The 16304-nt window shown below is 50.9% G+C and overlaps 1 protein-coding gene across 5 annotated transcripts in view; it reads left to right on the top strand.

Annotated features, from left to right (window-relative positions):
- SMURF1 (SMAD specific E3 ubiquitin protein ligase 1) overlaps nucleotides 1-14618 on the top strand; it is a 104011-nt gene extending 89393 nt beyond the window's left edge. For 3 of the 5 annotated variants that reach the window (XM_057750037.1, XM_057750040.1, XM_057750039.1), the window contains 7 exons: nucleotides 4280-4394; nucleotides 5618-5796; nucleotides 6756-6893; nucleotides 7652-7772; nucleotides 8657-8858; nucleotides 10292-10376; nucleotides 11665-14618. In XM_057750037.1, the coding sequence (XP_057606020.1) occupies nucleotides 4280-4394; nucleotides 5618-5796; nucleotides 6756-6893; nucleotides 7652-7772; nucleotides 8657-8858; nucleotides 10292-10376; nucleotides 11665-11764 (940 nt within the window). In that variant the 3' untranslated portion in view covers nucleotides 11765-14618. The remainder of the gene's footprint in view (nucleotides 1-4279; nucleotides 4395-5617; nucleotides 5797-6755; nucleotides 6894-7651; nucleotides 7773-8656; nucleotides 8859-10291; nucleotides 10377-11664) is intronic. The other 2 variants (XM_057750038.1, XM_057750041.1) reach the window with 1 other exon arrangement.
- Nucleotides 14619-16304: the final 1686 nt, after the last annotated feature.

Genomic DNA, 16304 nt, shown 5'->3' on the forward strand with positions numbered 1-16304 from the left:
AAGTCCCAGAAAATAATTTTCATTCATAACTTTGAAGGCATTGCTCTACTGTCTCCCAGCACCCCGTGTCACTGTCTGATGACAGTCTGGTTTTGGTCACTTCTAAGCTGTTTTTCCCCGGGCAGGACCACTCATCATCAACAGATGCTACCACCTTTTTCCTGTTGTTCACCCCCTCCTGTCTTCACTTCCTCCTTACCCGTAATCCACCATCATAACCGCCCCCTACGCCCCCTCATAACTTCCTTGCGCCTCTTTCCGTTTGCTGTGCTCATCTGGCAGAACCCCAGCTCTGGAGACGCCCGTCCTCGGGCTGCGCGCACACGCTTCCGCGCTGCTGGTCTTTCTCTGCGCGGATGGCCACGGGCCTCAAGGAGGTTTCAACACCTACTGCAGCTCTGCTGTGGTTCTCTTTCTCAGATCTCCAGCCTCACTTCCACCTGTCCTCACCCTTAGCTGCTGACTTTGCTTCCTATTTAACTGAGAAGCGACCTGAAGGGTCTTTCCTCACCACCACCATCACCACCAAATATGGAGTCTGCTGGTATCTGTACTCACGTGGTCAGCCTTCCCTGCCATGGCCCTGAGGGGCCCACGCATGTTCCTGTATAAGAGCAACCCTGCCTCTGGCACAGTGCATCCCAGGCCCTTTTGCTTCTCTTACTTCACATCTATTTCATTTCATCAAATGTCCTTTTCTCTTGGGTCAATCTCATCCAGATACAAAGGTGCTACAGCATCTTCCCTTCATCAAAGAAACAAACGTGTCCCGCCGCCAAACTTCCTTGGATACTGTGTCCCCTTCCTGTCTAAGCTTTAAGGAAGCACAGGAAACAGAAACACAATTAGAAATTCCAGGAAAAACAAAAATTTGTTCAAGAATGCATAGCTCTCCGTTATCGCCCTGTTTCTCTGTTCTCTTCCTAGCAAAACCCCTCAAAAGAGCTGTGTGATCCCAATTCCTGCTTCTGCACCCTTGCTTTCTCCTGAACCCATTCCGAGCAGATCTCTCTGCCCTTTGAAGCCCTTTGTGTCAAGGTCCCTCCAACCTGCATCTCACCAGACCGAGTGATGACTCGGTCTCCGTCTCACCGGGTCCGTCAGCAGGACGATGCAGTTGGTGGCCTTCTGCTTCCTGAAACACCTTTCCCACTTGGTTCCCAGGGCCGCTGGTTTCCCTCTAACCTCCGTTCAGGCTCCTCTGCTGTGGGTCCCCCTCTTCCCTCCCGCTGGACATCCAGGGCCTCCGAGCAGAGCGCTGGCGCCTGCTGAGCCGCCCCCTCCTCACCCCTCAGCTCTAGATGTGTTTACCAACTGCCCGTCACCTCTGCTGGGGTGTTTCAAAGCCTCTTAAACATTAACAGTCCGAAAGTTTGGATTGCCCCTCCCCCCAGCTGTTCCCTGCTCTTTCCCGCCTCACTGAACTGCCCCACTCAGTCCCTGTGGCTCAGATGAAGGTGGTCCTCACCGCTTCCCTCTGCTCTGTGTGCCCCCTGGAGCCGGTGCACCTGCGGGCCCTCGGAGGAGCATTTTCTGTATTTATTCATTAACCAGTAAGTATCGAGACTCCACCACACTCTAGGTACTTGGGATACAATGTGAGCAAAGGAGCGTGTGCCCTGCCCCCTTCACCCCTCCAAACCCCCATGCGAAGGGGCCCTCAACATGACGAGGTCCAGGCATTACTCGGAGAATTGCACAGGTGACTGTAAACCACACCTCCGGCAGACCATATGGATGTGTGACAGTGGCCCTGTCTTGGGGGGTCAGCGGACAGGAGAGCCTCGCACCCCCACAATTTAGAAAACACAAGTGATTCCCAGCCCTGCAGCAGTCAACACCAGCAAAACCAGGCTCTGAGAAGCCTTATAGGGGGTCTCATCAGGTTTCCGGGTGGAGTTGGGAATTTTTTTCAGCAGCCAAAAGTAGATAATTAAAAAGGAAAAAGCCGTGATGTGCCCTCGGACCCAGAACAGAATCACGTCCCCAGCCTCCTCCCATCGCTGTCTTCTTTCGCCCGCCCCCGCGCCTGCCCCTCAGTCCTTCTTGACTCCTTCTGGGGCAAGGGGTGCAGAGAAGCCCGTGCTCTCCCGACCGCGCTCACATGGTACTGCCTCTCCACGGGAAGTGCTTTTCCTTTCGAGATTGTCCCAGGTTTCTTCCTTGAGCTTCTCAATGTTGATCCTAGAAACCAACTTTCTTCTGATGAATGTAACTTCTGTTTGCCCTTGAAAACACGAATTCCGTTTCCTGACAAGGGGTTTAGGCTTTCTGTCTCCATTTTCAGGGAGACTCTTCCTACTTCTTCATTCATATTTGTCCTAAATTCAAATCAAACTACTTCCATTTTCTCTTCTTTACATTTTCCTTTACAGTCTCAAGATATCTCAAGAGTCAGTATCCTGAACGGTTTCCCTTTACCCATTGCTCCCGTGCACGGCTGGGGTTCCTGGTTCCTAGGCACGTGTGTGAATAGCTGGGTTAGGTTAGGTTTGGTAGGAGTCCACTTTCTCCTGCATTTTTGGTGGTTATCAAGTCTTTGTGTAGCTCCCCCGCTTCACATGATGCCACAGAGGGAAGAGCTGAGCAGCCCTGCTCTTCTGCCTGCAGTCTGGTCTCGCGTTGTTTCAGCACCCAGGTCTTTCTCGTGTCTGCGTGGGTCACCTCTGTTGTGGCGGGCTGAGGAGAGATGCCAGTTACATGTGTGTAACACATACATGTGTGCCTGTGTCCCTTATGGGGCTGATGGGAATCCGTCTACACCAGCTCTCCAGTGTTTGGCTCTGAACCTTTTCCTTTCTCTCCCTCTTCCGCCTGTGTGGTTAGCTCCTCCCTGACCACTTCCAGAACATATCTCGTGCTCTGTACCTTGTCCACAGCTCAGTCAGAATGTTTGCTTGTATTTTAATCACTTCCTGTCTAGACACTTGCAGGTCCTTGGCGTTTATGAAAACAATTCTTCATAAATCCAAACTCTAAAGCTTGGGGATGAATCAAAGCACCAGAGTTGGGAAACTCTGCTTTCTGGTAAAGAGGCTTCATAAGATTTGGTGTTTCACCTTCCGGCAGTTCCTTCCTTTTGAGTTCGATACACAACTTTGTGTTGGTGTGATCATTTTGTGTGTATCTTCACAATTTTCTTGGACAGATTAGTTGCATTTGTGCTTATCTTTCCTTATTTTCTCAATTCTGTGTTTTCTATTTGAAAGAGTAAGAAATTCCAGAATAAAACTTGGGGCTGCCACCTTAATAAGATTCATCCATTTAAAGGAGTTTTGAGTAGAAAGAATAGGAGGTTACACAAATGTTTGTGTAGACCCCCATACCTGGGCTTATCACAACCTGACCACAGCAACTGAGTCACACAGGTTCTGTTTAGAGTGCTTTTTTTTTTGTTTGATTGGTTTTGATTTGGGGCTTTTTTTAATAATGAAATAAGTCAAACCTAAAGGAATTCAGAAAATAATCCATTTTTATGTACCCCATCCAGATTTTTAAACTTTTAGAATTAACATTTTAAAATTTTAAACTAGTCCTTTAAATTATAAAAGTGATAAATGCTTATGATAAGCCAAAAATAAGAATTCAACAGGAAAGAAAATTATGAGGACAAAAGTCATTCTTAAATAATCCCTGCCTCCCTAGATTGGGAAATGTTTTCTCCTTATTTAAACGTTAATGACATGATAAGAAATGTAAAAACTAGAAAGAAGCGATAGAAAAATGGAAATGCCCAGAATGCTAATTCTCAGATTAGCTACTGTCAGCATGTCAGCATGTGAGTGTAAATCCTTCCCATCTTTTTCTGTGCGCTGTGTATACATTTTCCCTGTTTCGTGTATGTGCACACACACTTTTGAAATGAAAGTAGGACCACACTGCCTTTTGCTGCACTTTTGTTGGCTTTCACCACATCGTTAAACATCATCACCGGAGGTTTTGATCTCTGCAGAGCAGCAGAGAAGTTCTTGGTTGGGGTGCAGGCAGGCTGACAGACTGCGGAGAACACTGTGTCTCTAGGTGGGCACTGCTTCCAGGCAACCACAGTTCTTTCTCAGCCTCAGAGTTGCTGGACTTTTGGGCAGAAAATCCATTTCTGATACCACCAGAAATAATTTTTTACTTCATTAAGCTTATTTGCCCAATCGGCACAAATCTCATTCTCTGAGAGCCAGGCAGCCTTACCAGTTTGGCTTTCCAGGGCACAGTGAATAGTTCCTTTTGTTAAGATCTAAAACCAGGAAGTTTTAAAATGTCGTGTTGTTGTTGTCGTTTCTAGGGAGTGGCTTTACTTACTGTGCCACGAAATGCTGAATCCCTATTATGGACTCTTCCAGTATTCCACAGACAACATTTACATGTTGCAAATCAATCCCGACTCTTCCATCAACCCTGTAAGTAGCAGTTAATAAAAAGGTCGGAAATTTAGTTGGAGAATTTCTTAACTGGATTTCCAGTTTCAATCTCAATTCTTGGTTGACTCATTGTAGACTTACTTAAAGTCTGTGGTAAATAAAACATCGAAATGTGGAGTGAGAACTGGATTAAGATGGATGGTTTCAATCCTGTATCCCCAGTGACTGGGATCACCGAGAATGTCGTTTCAGGGACAGCAAGAGTGAAAATGAGCTGCTCATGGACTCAAATCACTTTATTGCCATTTGAGGGAACTCTGGCATGATGGCTGTATTTGTTGACAGTGTGATTCTGAGAAGTGGGTTATGAAGTCCATCCTCCTCCCAGTCAAAATGGGAATATTCCCATAATTGGCCTCTTTGGCCACCAGTGCTGATACTTTTAGCGGCTTGTCATAGAGATGAGGAAACAGGCACAGAGAGTGTAACTGGCCCGAGGGTGGCCAGTGGGAGAGAGGAGGGCTCTGCCGTGGGGCTGCGTCCTGTGGTCCCCGCTGTGCACACGGCCCCTGACGAGCAGTCAGTGTGACAGGACCTTTCACCAGCATGGAAACTGACTAACTGATCATTCCAGCCTGAAAGTAGAAACGAGAGGTTCCCTGGTTACAAACCAGAGCAGTGCTGGTTTTAAGAATGGGTCTCTTACTTGGCTTCCTCTGTGCCCCCCCACCCCCCAGCTCCCTTCTTTGGATTTTTTCTCTTCTCCTTTTTCGTGGGATGGGGGAGGAATGGCAGAGGAAGAAGCGGGATGGCCTTTTGCCCTGTATTTCCTTGTGGTGTACTAGGGGGTGAGGGGCCAGCGGCCTCCCAGGCGAGCGACCTGTGCCCGCCCAGGCCTGTGCTGAGAAGGGGCCACGCTAGGTTGATTCTGTTCTCTCATCATGTTGAAATGCTCAACTTGTGAATAAGGGGCTCTGCATTTTCATTTTGCACTGGGTCCCACAAATTAGGTGGCAGTTCTGAGGAGGTGTTTGAACCAAGGGCATGTGAGGTATTGTTCAGATGATGTCTCCGGAATTCGTGAGCTAAGTCTGACCTCCTGCGTCTTTTCTCTGGTCCTGAGTGCAGTCTGCAAGTAACTGGTTCAGGGTTCGGTTGCCTGTGCGACCCCTCTCCCAAGAAGCCTGGAGAAAGTACAAGATACCATCTGCCTTTTCCGGTCATTTTCCTAATGAATTCACGTTCTCTGGTGCCCCCTACAGGACCACTTGTCTTATTTCCATTTCGTGGGTCGGATCATGGGTCTGGCTGTGTTCCACGGACACTACATAAATGGGGGTTTCACGGTTCCCTTCTACAAGCAGCTACTGGGGAAACCCATCCAGCTTTCTGATTTGGAATCGGTGGACCCAGAACTTCATAAGAGCTTAGTGTGGATTCTGTAAGTACTGCCTCAGTTAACTGAAAAGTCATCTCTCGTCACCCGTCTTAGTGGGCCCCAAATCCACTTGTGTTGTGTGTGTGTGTGCGCGCGCGCACATGGGTATATGCTTGGGGGATGGGTGTGAAATCAGAGAAGAGAAACAAGCTGTCAGAAACATAAAAGTAGATTCAACAAAAACACTTTAATTCCTTATTTTCCTTGTAGTATTTGGCCAGTTTCTCTTTATGGACTAGTTTCTTTTATTGTTTCCTTGAATTACTAAGTTATGATTGTGGATGTTAAGCCCTAGGCCTGCTGGGTGGTTTGTTTGTGACACTCTGGGGTGTCTCCAGTCAATCTCTAGAGGGACCAAGAAGACAACCCTAATATTGAGCCGCCTTTGTTTTAGGGTTACCCTAAAACTCTCTTAAAAGCAACAGCACACTTACATGGTCACCGTAGGTGTTGGAGGTCCTCATGAATGAGCCGATTTCACAGGATTGAGAGGTCCAGGCTCTGGGACAGGGGGACACGCCGAGGACTTGATCGTGTCCCGCGTTCTCTCCACCTCCTTCCACATGTCCCAGCTTGAAGGGCTGGTCTGCGGGGGTCAGAGTGTTCGTCCTATAGAGAACCTCCTGGTCTGTGTTTCCAGAAACACGGCAGATGATGAGCCAGTTCTGACTTTCAAGGGCTCCCTTGAACTGACGCCCTTGACAAGGCTGCCTGGAGGAGGGGGAGCGGCATCTTCTTGGCGTGTTACTCCTACACGCTCCCCCCCATCCCCTCGGAGACTCGGGGTACGAAGCAGTCGGGTTGCCGTGTCTCATGAAGTCACAGAGCAGTGTCGCTACCGTCACCCTCCTGTGGTGGAGGGGCCGGTCCCTCTCCCGCCCGGTTGTTGACTCAGGGTCCCATCTGCCCCCGCGCGGTGCCTGAGGCTTGACTGACATCCATCTTCCGTCCTGTCTTCCCAGAGAGAATGACATCACCCCAGTGCTGGACCACACGTTCTGCGTGGAGCACAATGCTTTCGGGAGGATTCTTCAGCACGAACTGAAGCCCAACGGCAGGAATGTGCCCGTCACTGAGGAGAACAAGAAAGAATACGTCCGGTAGGTGATGCTCTGGGGCACCTGGGGGTCACCCCGGCGGCGTCCGGGCCCTGGGGCTGTCCTGGGTGTGGCGGGGTCACGGTTAGACCATCAGGGCTCCTCTGCTGTGCGAGGCTCCCCTCCACACCTGTACTTGGACCAGAGTTACAGTAACGGCAGAGACTTGCACAAACCGGCAGGGTCAGCCGTGGAAGCTCCAAGTGGAGAAGCCCTGACATCACCAGGGCTGACCTGTTAAAGGGGGATCCATGAGCCTAGAGCCCGGGGGGAGGCTTTCAGGTGGCTGCCTGACTCTGGGTGTGAAGGTGGCGACCACAGGAGGGAGGAGGAGGCCTGCAAGTTTCCTTGAGCTCAGTCTGAAGGAACCGCAGCTCTTTATAGTCTGTTTTCCCACCTCTTAAGGCAGATAAATGATAGTGGCTTCCATGGGAAGTCTAGACACATGGGCGTGTCTGTGCACGGGCTGTCGGACTGGTGTGTCGTTCTCAGTGTCCTGTGTTTTATTTTCAAACATACTTTTAAATTCTGGCACCTGTAACAGGTCAGGTTAGATCCTACGGCTATTTCAAGCAAAGAATCAGCACATCTAAGGGAGGGGCCGATTTAGTTTTAACCTGACTCTCAGGCTGGGGGTTTTTCTCCCTGGTAGGGGAGGCTGGCGGGCGGGGTTCAGCAGGTGTCAGAACAACTAATGGAGAAAAAAAAAGGTTTTCCGGAACAGTTTGCTACTGCTTCCAACATGAGCGTTTTTCTTTCAGGCTATATGTAAACTGGAGGTTTATGAGGGGGATTGAGGCCCAGTTCCTGGCTCTTCAGAAAGGGTTCAATGAACTCATCCCGCAACACTTACTGAAGCCTTTCGACCAGAAGGAGCTGGAGGTGCGCGTGCGCTGCGCCGGGGGTGGGGAGGGTGGGCGTGAGGGGCGGTTCGACTGCAGGGTGAGGCTGCACGTTCCCCGCAGGCCCAGGGGCCGCCGGGGCTGCAGGAGAGCAGGCAGGGCTGGGGGTGGACGGCAGTCGGAGAGGCCTGAGCAGTTGATGACAAGGCACAGTGGCCACCTGGCAGTAGGGAATCCGGGTAATTCTTGGGACACCATTCAAGGTGTCCTGCGGCCTCTCCTGTGTGGCAAAATCTCCAGCAGTAGAGCTTCCTACGTCCCTCCTGTAAGGCCACCTCAGATGGAGGAAGTTATCACAACCACCTGCTCGACGTTTTGTGTTGATTCTGGCTGTTATCAGGCCTAGAACAAAGTGTTACTGTCTTTTCTAGTCATTCTTCATGGACGTCAACAAAGCAATTCACTCATCTCTCATCTGCCTCGGTCTTTCTGCCCCCAGCGCGGTGCGGGGAGCTCTGGGCCCTGAGGTGCCTCCCGGGGCAGGGCGGGGACACACGATGGCTCTGGAGCGGGTCGCAGAAACAAGCACATCACTGGCCTTGTCCCCTTCTTCAAGCCCCACGTGTCCCCGAGAGGCTGCGGGAGGCGGCCCCACTCTACAGGTGCCTCCGCGCAGCCTTTCTGGCTGCGTCCTTCCTCCTTCCCAGGCCAGTGTGCACGCGCACATGCACTTGGTTGTAAGGAGACGTCCCGTCTGTAGCTGCAGACACAGAGCATGGGCTTCAGGCCCGCTGTGTCTGTCGTCTTGTGTGCACACGTGTCCAGTATATGGGACGTGGTTTGTAATGCTCTCCACATCCTGGGAGCCCGGGCGGCTGGTCGGTTTCTATGTTGGGGAAGTAACCTGCCGTCGTGCCCTTGCAGCTGATCATCGGCGGCCTGGACAAGATCGACCTGGACGACTGGAAGTCCAACACGCGGCTGAAGCACTGCGGGGCCGACAGCAACGTGGTCCGGTGGTTCTGGCAGGCGGTGGAGACCTTCGACGAGGAGAGGAGGGCCCGGCTGCTGCAGTTCGTGACGGGCTCCACGCGGGTCCCCCTCCAGGGCTTCAAGGCACTGCAAGGTGACTGACGTGGCAGCGGGGTCAGTGCTGGGCCGGGACAGGGGGACTGGACCCCAGTGGGCGGTTGTCCTGGAACGTCACCAGGGAACGACGGGCAGCGGGTGCTTCATGACAGATGCTCGGCACGGTGGCGGTGTCGCCTGGCCAAGGGGCCGGAGAGACCCTCTTCCCTCCACACGAGCCGTGGCCTTTCAGTTGCCCTTCTCTGTGCTGCCCGCAGGGCTCGAGGCTCTACTATCCGTTGCCCACATTGAAAGAAAACATCTGTAAACACGTAGGAGAGCCCTGCCCCCCTCAGACCACCTTTCCCAGGGTTTCTAAGCCACGTGACACCGTGTGTCACAGGGCTGTCACACAGCCCTGCGTGGACACAGTGGCTGGCCTGCTATCAGCCCATGCAGGGCTGGGCCTGGAAAGACGTCAGCCAGGAAGGCCCAGTGGAGCCAGGGCCTCCCCTCCCCCAGCAGAATTAACAATGGAGGGTACAAACAGCAACAGGGCTTTGGGGAAAGAAATCAGTTTTAAAAGTGCACCATGCACCATGGGTTAAGTTCTGACTCTTCCAGCAGCAGCTCTGACTGCAGTCCTGAGTCTCCGAGAGCGCACTGCTGCCGTAAGGGTCGCAGCTCCAGGGGTCCTCCCGGGCCCTCGGTTTCCTCATCTATAGGCGGGGACTGCCTGATAGCCGCCCATCCTCTTGCACGTCCCTTCCGGCTGTGGCTGGGTCCCTGGCTCACCCGGGGCTGGAGAAGGGCGGGGGGTGGGGGTGGGGGTGGGGGCCCGGTGCTCCTGAGCCTCAGGAGGGCCCTGGAGGGGCTCAAGGTGAGCGCAGCCAACCAGGAAAGTCCTCAAAGGCCTCTCCCGGGCTCTGTGATGTGTAAACGTTTGGGGTCTTGTCACTTGATAACCCTGATACCCAGCAGGAGTAAGGTGACTATTAATATATTAAAACGTAGTAAATGGGGCTTTGCATGTTCATAGAGTAGGTAGATTTCACATGTACGTTCCCTGGAGCCTCGTCCTCAGTCTCAGGACCTTCTGCAGGGACAGAAGTTACTTCCCGCCCTGGGGCTCTTGTCCCAGCATTTGGGCCTCTGCCTGGGGGGGTTTCCCGACTCCGGATCCTGCTTTTCTTGGGATGCTGCTGTCTGCTGCCCACAGTGGGCCTGTTTGCTAGACGTTCTGTTTAAAAAAAAAATTAGTGATTTAAGGATTTTTGCTTTTCAGGTACCCGCCTTGGAGCAGGCTGATGGTCAGTCTCTGCTCTGCCTGCCCCTGTGATTTTCTAAAATCTCTGACAGTAGCCACTTAATGGCCATTGCAGGCATATTCTGAACCAGGCAGAGGCTTGTGGGGCACCGGGGCCTTGGGGTGGTGGCAGGGGGCCCGGGCTCTGCCTCTGAAGCGTGTTAACTAGAATGTTGTCTCGTAAGGCTCTACAGGCGCCGCAGGGCCGCGGCTCTTCACCATCCACCTGATCGACGCGAACACGGACAACCTGCCCAAGGCCCACACCTGGTAAGGACACGCGCCCTGGGGGCCGTCTCCACGTGTGACTTTGCAAGCTGTCTTCTTACTCAGCGCTGCAGTGGGACAGCCCACATGTGAGGGTCAGCGCAAGGCTCTTTCGTGAACCCAGTTTTGCCCTGAGAGGTGACTGACGTTGGCGCCACGCCCCCAGCCCCAGCCACGTGCGCACGCGTGCACTGTCCGGAGGGAGCGCTGCAGTTTTAAGCTAGGAGTTATTGGTCTCTCTCTCGTCTCAGAACTCTGCCTATGACAGATGCACCTTGTGTGTTGAAAAATGCTTCCTCCCCCAGTTTTCAGTTAAATAATATCTGTAGTAAGTTATTTCCTTTGTGGTTTGAAATCAAAGCACTTACATGCACTTTGGGAATTGTTTGAGAGCCACCTATAGCTCCTGAGAACCAGCTCCAAACGCTTCTGGGATGCATGGTCATGCGACGGGAGGTTCCTGGCTGGGAGCCGAGGCTGTGGGTTCCCTCGCCGGTCAGGACGTCTAATTGGGTTTCCATGTCTGTGAGAGAGGACGCAACCTCCCGGGGCCACTTCCCGCCCCAGCAGGCCGTGTCCTCTCATAGTTAGTGCAGGAGTAAAACGGGTGTGAAGAACGTCCTCTACGCTGAGGCCCCCAGAAAAGACTCCACACTGTTTAGCCTGACTTCTTCTTGACAGAAGTCATCCTCAATCCCTTAACCTCTAGTAATTCAAGAGGCCACTGTAATAGCTTCTAAAAAGGTGTCTTTTGGGCATGAACTTCCCTGAGGAAATGCTCACCCGGGTCGTTTAATCCTCTATCAGGGATTTGACGTTTTATCAGTTTTGAGATAGTTTGTTTTTGCAGGAAATACTTCAGATGGCCCCATTTTGGTCTCATATCAAGTCACAAAGGATTAGATACATGGGCAGTGAATTGTTAGTGGTGGTTTGACCACGGTGCTCTGCAAATGTGTTCCTGGTCTGAGAAATGACTTCTCCCCAAAATAACGAACAAAAGTTGAGAACTTTGTCCTAATCTAACCAGTACACACTCACTTGGAAGATCTTAAGATTTGTTTTGCTGTGTGTTGATTGATTGAAAAATCTTTGCCTAAGGACCAGAGGAGAGCGGAAAACTCTCCTCCACCCCCAGAACCATGTAGAGGACATGGTTTCCCGTCCTCTTTGCCTGCCCCCACCCCCACCACGTGCGCACTGTGAGCTTGCAGCCTGGCCCTGTCCTGGGAGCAGGACTTGGACCAGGCTGCCCCAGCAGTGAGCCTCTCAACTTTCTGTCCCGTTCCAGCTTTAACCGGATTGACATTCCACCCTACGAGTCGTACGAGAAGCTCTATGAGAAACTGCTGACGGCGGTGGAGGAGACCTGTGGGTTTGCTGTGGAGTGACGCGTACCCCAGGGAGCAGATGCTAGCTCATGGCCACTGGACCCCAAGCAACAGCTCTCTGTGCGCCTCCGCGAAGCCAGCTGAGGCCCTGGAATCCTAGAAAACCCGAGGGAAAGGCTCGTCTCCCTGCTTTTCGTTGGGGGAGTGAGGGGGGCGGGGGGACTTTGGTTGGTGGCTCCCACTCATTTTTTTCCTCCTTCTGACAGAACCCCCACCCCTTCCATCACCCATCCAATAAAACGCAGCCAGGTTTAGCACTGCTTCGGTCACACAGGATATTCTGCTACGGTTGTAACACTTCTGGGGACAGGCTCACTGCCCTGTGGGCTTTACAGGAGTCTCGACCCACAGTTACAGAGCTGAATGGGGCTTCCTAAGGGCTCGTCCCTGGTAGCTGTACTAGCTCTTCTGCCTCATGCAGACCTGAGGTTTTCAAGTTCAGCAGCTCAAATTCCAAATTTCACATCCTAGCAGCCTGCTCTGAGTAGCAGATTAATTTCTAACTGAACAGTAACCGTATAACATATGCTTATTGGAATCCTGCCACAGCAGGAAGCCAGCATCAAAATTGAGCTTTTTTGGAAAGGTGAGGGAATCAGGGCAGCTTGTGCGGGAGGCCCACGTATTTATTTCTTTTCAGGGTTTCCTGGCTGGAAACTTTGTTTTGCATAGAGAAAAATGATCTTTCCTTTTAAGAGTCCCTTTAGTATCATCTATCCAGTTTGAAATATTTTTCCAGTGAAAACACCACATAACAGAGCTTATAAAAGAGCAGACCAAAACCAGCCTCAGGTCCACGCAGCCAGGCCCTGCTGTGCCTCCCGCCCCCACCTGGACCTGGAAGGGCATCGACTGGGCCACCTGGATATATCAAAGCATTTTGCGGAAAGTGCTAAGAACTAAACTAACAGAACAAAACTCTGTCATTGTAGCTGCTGGCTTGGTGCAGACTAGCTGGACAGGGAGAGAGAGAACGGATAACCTCCATGACCTAAATCCACCCCCAAGTTACTGTTTTACAAAAAGTCGGTCGTGGTAGGGAACCCGACGGCAGAGGGGCGACTCCACCCTGACCCGTTCGGCCCATTTCCCCGTCTGACGGTGACACTGACGACTGCGACTCAAGCCACTTGCCCAGACGACGAGCGAGGCCAGAGCAAGCCTCGACCCTAGATTCCTAACACCATTTCCCAATTTGCACAAAAGTTCAAATAGTATGTTAACAGTGGTGTGATTTAGATAGCTAAACTTCAGCAGAAGAACAGCAGCGGCAACAAACTCTCCTGTGTGGTTTTTGGTTGTTTTTGTCTGGGAGGCACGTGCAGGGTAATTCGAGACATTTCACTGTTGAAGTTTTGTTGTTGAAGTTTCTGAGTTTAGTGCTGGGATCCAGCTGTGGGTCTGAGGTGGGTTTGGAAGGAGCTTTTTGGCCGACCGTCTTGTCTGTTCTTTTTGTTACTAATACCTGTGGACAGTCCTGGGTTTGGAGGCGTAGTTACCCTCTGCATCTTGCTGTGGTTCTTCTGCTTGACCGGGAAGCAGCCAGTGGTCTGACGTTTGGCGGGCCGCCGACTGCCGGCTGGGGGTTCCAGGGGCGAGAGGAAGCCGCTGCTTCTGGGCAACGTGCTGAGGTTCTAGAAGAGGAATGATGCCGTTGGCTGCAAAAGGAGAGTGTAACCTATTCAGGAATGTCCAGGGCAGATGGTGGGCTGAGTCTTTCCAAAGTCCTGCCTCGCCTGGCGGGCTTCTCCTGTGTCTCGTTTACCGTGATGCTTTCTGGGCGTCCTGGCAGCTGGCTCCCGTGGGTCTTCCTCTGGAGGAGTGAGGAAATGAATGAGACAGACAGACCCCCACTCTCCCCCGCCAGACAGCTCTCTGTAATGTGGACCTAAACCGGGAGGAGGGGACGTCCACCTGGGGACTGAGCGGGGAAGGCCCACATGGTTTTCCTGTGGTGTCGGCCAAAACCTGCAGTAAATCAGAAAGGAAACAAGGGTCTAATTGTTGAAAGCAGGAGGGTGGCATCTGCCTTCTTCAGAACTAGCCTTCTGCTGATGGGGAGAGAGCTGGTGGGGCGGGGGGATGCCCCACCAGCCCCAGGCTGCCCTCACGTGTCAGGTGTCACCGCAGCCAGATCCAGAGGGTCACATCCTGGCTCCTCCATGGGCTGTTGGGGACACGCATTACCTGCCTGCAAGGCCTGGGTCTCTGCTTTCCTGCTGGGACGTGGGCACCTCACCAGCTGTGTGGGTTGTCAACGGAGCCTGGCAGAGCAGGACCTTCCAGAGCTCCAGGTCACTCTTGCCAAATGGGCACTGCCCTAGAACCATAACTGTCCACAGTGGATTGGGAGGTTTGACCATCCCCCCACCCCCCCTCCCCCCCACCAAAGACCAGCACGGTGAGCCGTGGGTTATCCTCCTTTGGGTCTGTGTGAGCCCCCATCTGTCGCCCTCCTCGGGAACCCCAGTGACCCACCTGGTCCCCTCGCCTCCTGCCTAGACGCTTCAGGGCCCGACTTTCAGGCTTGCCTCACCAGCGGTCATCAGCCGACCCTCAGGGATGTAGCAAACCACCGCTCTGCCAGTGCTTTAGGAAGAACGCAGGGGCCGCGGGGTGACAGGAGCAGGGCTTGCCTGCGTGTGGTCCAGACCCAGGTCAGGTGGTCCTCCAACCCGAGCTGTCCGAGAACACGCCCCCGCCCCTCCTGCAGCCAGGTGTGTGCCACACGGCAGCCTTCCCAAAACATAGTATGAATTTTTAAAATTTGTTTATTTTTGTTTCTCAACCACTTTATAATGTATTTTTTAATTTATTTTGTAATGTCTTGTTTTTAAGTATTGCTGCTATCCTTGTTATCCTTCCCACTGTTTTTATGGCTGATTTATTTTGTGAAAGGTGTACACTAATGTTCTGTTTTATGTCAAAATCAAAAGTATTTAAAGAAATACTAGTTCTATTTAATGTGGTTATAGAACCAGCTGGAAACACAAAACAAACAGTGATTGTACAGCAGGCTGGACCCCGGCGGTCAGGTTCATTTTGTTACATATGCAATAAACTCACGACTTTACATTTTTTGGCGTCTGTTATTTGGTGTGGAAATGAGAGTCCAGCTTTTTCTTTTCACAGTCCCACAAGACAGGAAGTCAGTGTTCTGGCAAGGGTCTTCTATGGAAAAGGGGCAAACTTAAGTTAGAATTGTAGGAAAACCTGATGACAACAGTTTGGAAAACAGTATGGAGGTTTCTCAACAAATTAAAAATAGAGCTACCACGCGACACAGCAATTCCACTCCCGGGTGTATATCTGAAAAAAAGCAAAGACACTAATTCAAAAAGATACATGCACCCCTATGTTCACAGCAGCACTGTTTACAGTAGCCAGGACGTGGAAGCAGCCTAAGCGCCCGTCAACCGATAAACGGATAAAGATGTGATACGTGTAAAAATTATATATAAATAGTATATACTTATTGTGTATTTATATATTAATATATATTTATATATACATATTGAAATACTACTCAGCCATAAAAAAGGTTTTTTGCAACTTGCAACAACATGGATGGACCTGGAAGGTATTATTCTAAGTGAAATATATCTGAGAAAGACAAATACTTAAAAGATAGAACTTATATGTGGAATTAGTAAAGATAAAAAAAGGAACAGACTCACAGATACAGAGAAAAACTAGTGGGTTACCAGTGAGGGAGACAGTAGCAGGGAGGTGCAACACAGGGGCTAGGGCAAGGGGTACAAAATATTCTGTATAAAATAAGCTATAAATTTATTATACAACACGGGGAATACAGCCAATATTTTATAATAAATATAAATGGAGTAGACCTTATTGTGAATCACTATATTGTACACCTGAAACTTCATGTATAACGACACTTCGAATAAATAAGTAATAAATAATAACTTTTTAAAAAACTAAAAAAGGACGTCCTAGGTGGGTGCAGTGGTGACGAATCCGCCTGCCAATGCAGGGGACACGGGTTCGAGATGCCACATGCCATGGAGCAACTAAGTCCTTATGCCACAACTATTGAGCCTGTGCTCTAGAGCCCGTGAGCCACAACTACTGAGCCCATGTGCCGCAACTATTGAAGCCTACATGCCTAGAGCCTGTGCTCCACAACAAGAGAAGCCACGGCAATGAGGAGCCTGTGCACCACAATGAAGAGTAGCCCCCGCTCGCAGCAACTAGAGAAAGCCCGTGTGCAGCAATGAAGACCCAAAGCAGTCAATAAATAAATAAATAAATTTATTATAAAAAAAAAAACTAAAAAAAAAAACAACGATTAAAGAGCAACAACAAAAAAAAACCGAATAGAAATTCTGGAGCTGAAAAAATACAGGAAGTAAATTGAAAAATTCACTAGCAGTTTCAACAGCAGACTTGAACAGGCAGAAAAAAGAATCAGCAAACTCCAGGACATTTGAAATCACTGAATCAGAGGAGCACAAAGTGAAAAGAAGAAGAGCTAAGCTAAAGGACTTATGGACACCATCAAGTGGACCAAAATATGAAT

The sequence above is a fragment of the Hippopotamus amphibius genome, chromosome 9 (genome assembly GCF_030028045.1).
Source record: "Hippopotamus amphibius kiboko isolate mHipAmp2 chromosome 9, mHipAmp2.hap2, whole genome shotgun sequence".
Lineage (NCBI taxonomy): Eukaryota > Metazoa > Chordata > Mammalia > Artiodactyla > Hippopotamidae > Hippopotamus > Hippopotamus amphibius.